General features: G+C 43.6%; 1 protein-coding gene across 1 annotated transcript; it reads right to left on the bottom strand.

The window, feature by feature from the left end:
* Positions 1-864: 864 nt before the first annotated feature.
* PCYB_072140 (hypothetical protein) lies at positions 865-2714 on the bottom strand (the record flags this gene model as incomplete). Its single annotated transcript, XM_004221611.1, has 2 exons — positions 865-2578; positions 2701-2714. 2 exons carry the CDS (start codon positions 2712-2714, stop codon positions 865-867), a joined length of 1728 nt encoding a protein of 575 aa, XP_004221659.1.
* Positions 2715-3141: the final 427 nt, after the last annotated feature.

The following is a 3141-nucleotide window of genomic DNA, read 5'->3' as shown; positions in this document are numbered from 1 at the left end:
AACACATGCATATGGCATGTTCTTGGCTGTACATGTCAGTATACCCTTGTGGGTAATGGACATATATTCACTTATGTAATTCCTGGTTGGTTAGTAACAGCATTTTACGTTTTATCGCATAAAGGAAGCGAGTGTGAAGATTAATTGGCTGGACGATGCAATCGTCCTGTTTCACCGCATTCTTTCAGCTAGGGAGCAGTAGTTAACGAGTGCGCAGTTAACATAGCCGCGAAGACTGACGGGTAAAAAAAAAGGAACACCATCCCCTCGTAAGGGGTTAACAAACTGTACGCACATTTTAACCGCCTCCGCTTTGCGCATTTTGGTGTGGCGGAAATTGTCAACTTGGGTAAAAAAAATAAATAAAAGGCAACATTTAGTTGACATACTATGGATCGATGATGCGTTTGGGCAGGGCGCACAAGCTTAACTTCTATCATACTTCGCGCGGATGCCCCCGCTCACGCCCGCATTTGAAGCGCGCGGAATTTGTCCATCCATGAGGCATTGTTTAAATTGCACCGCGAATTTTTGCCAAGTCGCAGAGTTGTCACACGGTGTGGCACAAGACCCCTGGAAACAGGAGGGGGTCCGCCCATCCATTCAATTGTGATAGGAGTAAGAAACGGTTTGACAAATGAACGCGTATTAGACTGCGTTCCTGGAAAGCCATGCGCAGTTCACCAAGGGTGCACGTATATAAGCATGCTTATGCGCGCGTCTTATGTTATGGTGGTCCGGTTCGTCAAACATTGGGGAAAACCAAGTAGTGGACATCCACGACAAGGTTGCGCGGTCCCCTACACACACACAAACACATACAAAAACACAAACACACACACAAACACCCATGCGCCCCGTCGCTCAGACCCCCTTGGTTTCCTTCAAAATTTTGCGCATAATTTTCTTGGACTTCTTCTTGTTCACGTTTTCAAATTTCGTTTCCGTGAGGTTCAGTTTTACGTTTCTGTTCAGGAAGCCATAGTCCGTGTCCTGGTCATATTTAAAATGGTGCCAAAAAAAGGACCAAGCATAATCGCCATTTTTTTTATACCCCTGGAAATCAAGGAGTTCATCCGGGGTTTTATTAATGGGAACAAAAAACGGGTACACATCATCCTTATACTTCCGATGGCACATTTTCATCTTCAATTGGAGAAAATTATTTTTATAAATGCATGTGATGTCACTCAAGTCGACATACGAAAACGGGCGAAATGCCCTCTGTATCCGAGTATATTCTCGAGATTTGTTTCTTTTCTGCCTATTTTTAAAATTTTTGCATTCCCATTCTTGAATCATTAAATTTTTTTTTGTGTTAATTATCACAACAGGAGGCAACGGCTCATTCTTCGTAAATTTTGTGTCCATATTATCGTTCGTAGTGTACGTATAAGTATATCTCTTCAAATTGTAACTGTTTAATTTGTTGTACGTACTATTGTACGAGTGAATATGTTCACATTCCACTTGGGGATCATCATTAATATTATTTGGGACATTTTCAATTATGTGAGAATCCAAATCGTATGCAAAGTTATTATCCTTTGCTTGATTAAATTTCTCATGATATTTATTTATGTCAAAATCGTTGTAAAATTTTTCTACGTTATCGATTACGATGAGTGTGTCATCAATTCTCATGTCGGGAAGCCATGTCTGAATTACCAAGTACACATTTTCTTCTAAATATTTATCCGTTTTTTTTTCAACCATATACATCTTTTTAATAACTTCGTTTTTTTCCTCTTCATCCATATCTGCAAGTGGGTCATTTTTCTGTTTCGCGTCATCCTTCCTTTTTCCTCTTTCGCTACTACTAGAGGAGGAACTCTCAGATGGATGGATAATATTCCCATGGATGTCCAAAATTTCATCCCTTTCTTGGAACCTTTTAATATCTTCCCTCACTTTTTCTATCACCTTTTTATTTATGAGTTTTTCCTTCTCGTCTATACTCTTGACGTCTTTCAATAGCTGTATGTTCACTTCATTAATATTTTCGAACATGCGTTGCAGTTTTTGCTCATCCGCTCGGTACCTCCTTTCGTATACGTCCACCTTGGGAGAGTTCCCCACTCGAGCGATGTAGTCTCGCTCTCGATTGATATATTTGAAGACGTTCTCCCTGGCACCTGGGGGTCCCGTTTTGGCCTCCCCCGTTTGGGCCTCTCCCGTTTTGGTCTCCCCCATTTTGGCCTCCCCCATTTTGCGCCCATATTCGCCCATCGCACTTTTCATGTCCACCAAGGATGCGCCCTCCTCGCCGCTTTGCAAGTCCCCCCCCTCGACTGCGCCGTTGTCACTTGCCCCCCCCATGCCTTCCTCCCCCTGCTCTAACTCCTCAATCTCCTCAGAGTGCACCTCATTTGGCACTAAATTATTTTTGCCCCGATCGTACACACTCTCCCTCACATAGTATACATTCGTCTTTCCAAACATGGCAACGTCTTGTGGGACGTTTATTCCATTCCTCTCGAAAAAAAGTCGTTTACTTTTGCTACCCCTGTCCAAGTGTCCTACCCTAAGTCTGTCTTCCCATTCACGTGCGCTTCCTACGTTTTTTTTCCATGGGTTCCTATTGGGGAGATACAGAAACAGCGTTTTTTTCTCTCGCCACTTGGACTTGGCTTTTCTTTTTTCTCCTCCATTTGTCCACCAGTGTGGGGTAAAGTCAGATCTGCGTTTCTTCACCCCTACGTTATTAACGCCATTTCTGTTTTCGCTAAGTAGAAGCGTAAGAATGCACAACAGGAGGAGTTGCACCTGTTGCAGGTGTTTCATTTTTTTTGCAGAAATGAAAAACTGGGTTTGCTCTCCTGTTAACTCGCCACTGTAGCATGGCTCTTCTGGGTTGACAAAATGGTGTCATGGTGGGAGTGGTGATGAGGAGCGGCGATAAGGAGTGGTTCACATCTCGGGGAGCCTCCCTTATACATCGTCCATGTGCGATCACCTTGGATCATTTAATCTGAATGAATCTCTACGAGGGTTCCTTGAAAAAAGGGAGCCTTACTCAGCAGTGTCCCTCCCCAAACCTGCAGATGAGCCCTCTCCCAAAACTTCGCGCAAACGCGCCGCAGTAAAATGGGCACATTTCACGCGGATTGCCTGCTCGCTCTCAGCCTTACATCATAGTTG

The sequence above is a fragment of the Plasmodium cynomolgi genome, chromosome 7 (genome assembly GCF_000321355.1).
Source record: "Plasmodium cynomolgi strain B DNA, chromosome 7, whole genome shotgun sequence".
Lineage (NCBI taxonomy): Eukaryota > Apicomplexa > Aconoidasida > Haemosporida > Plasmodiidae > Plasmodium > Plasmodium cynomolgi.
Note: the sequence above shows the minus strand (reverse complement) of the source record. Positions and strands in the feature narration are given on the sequence as shown.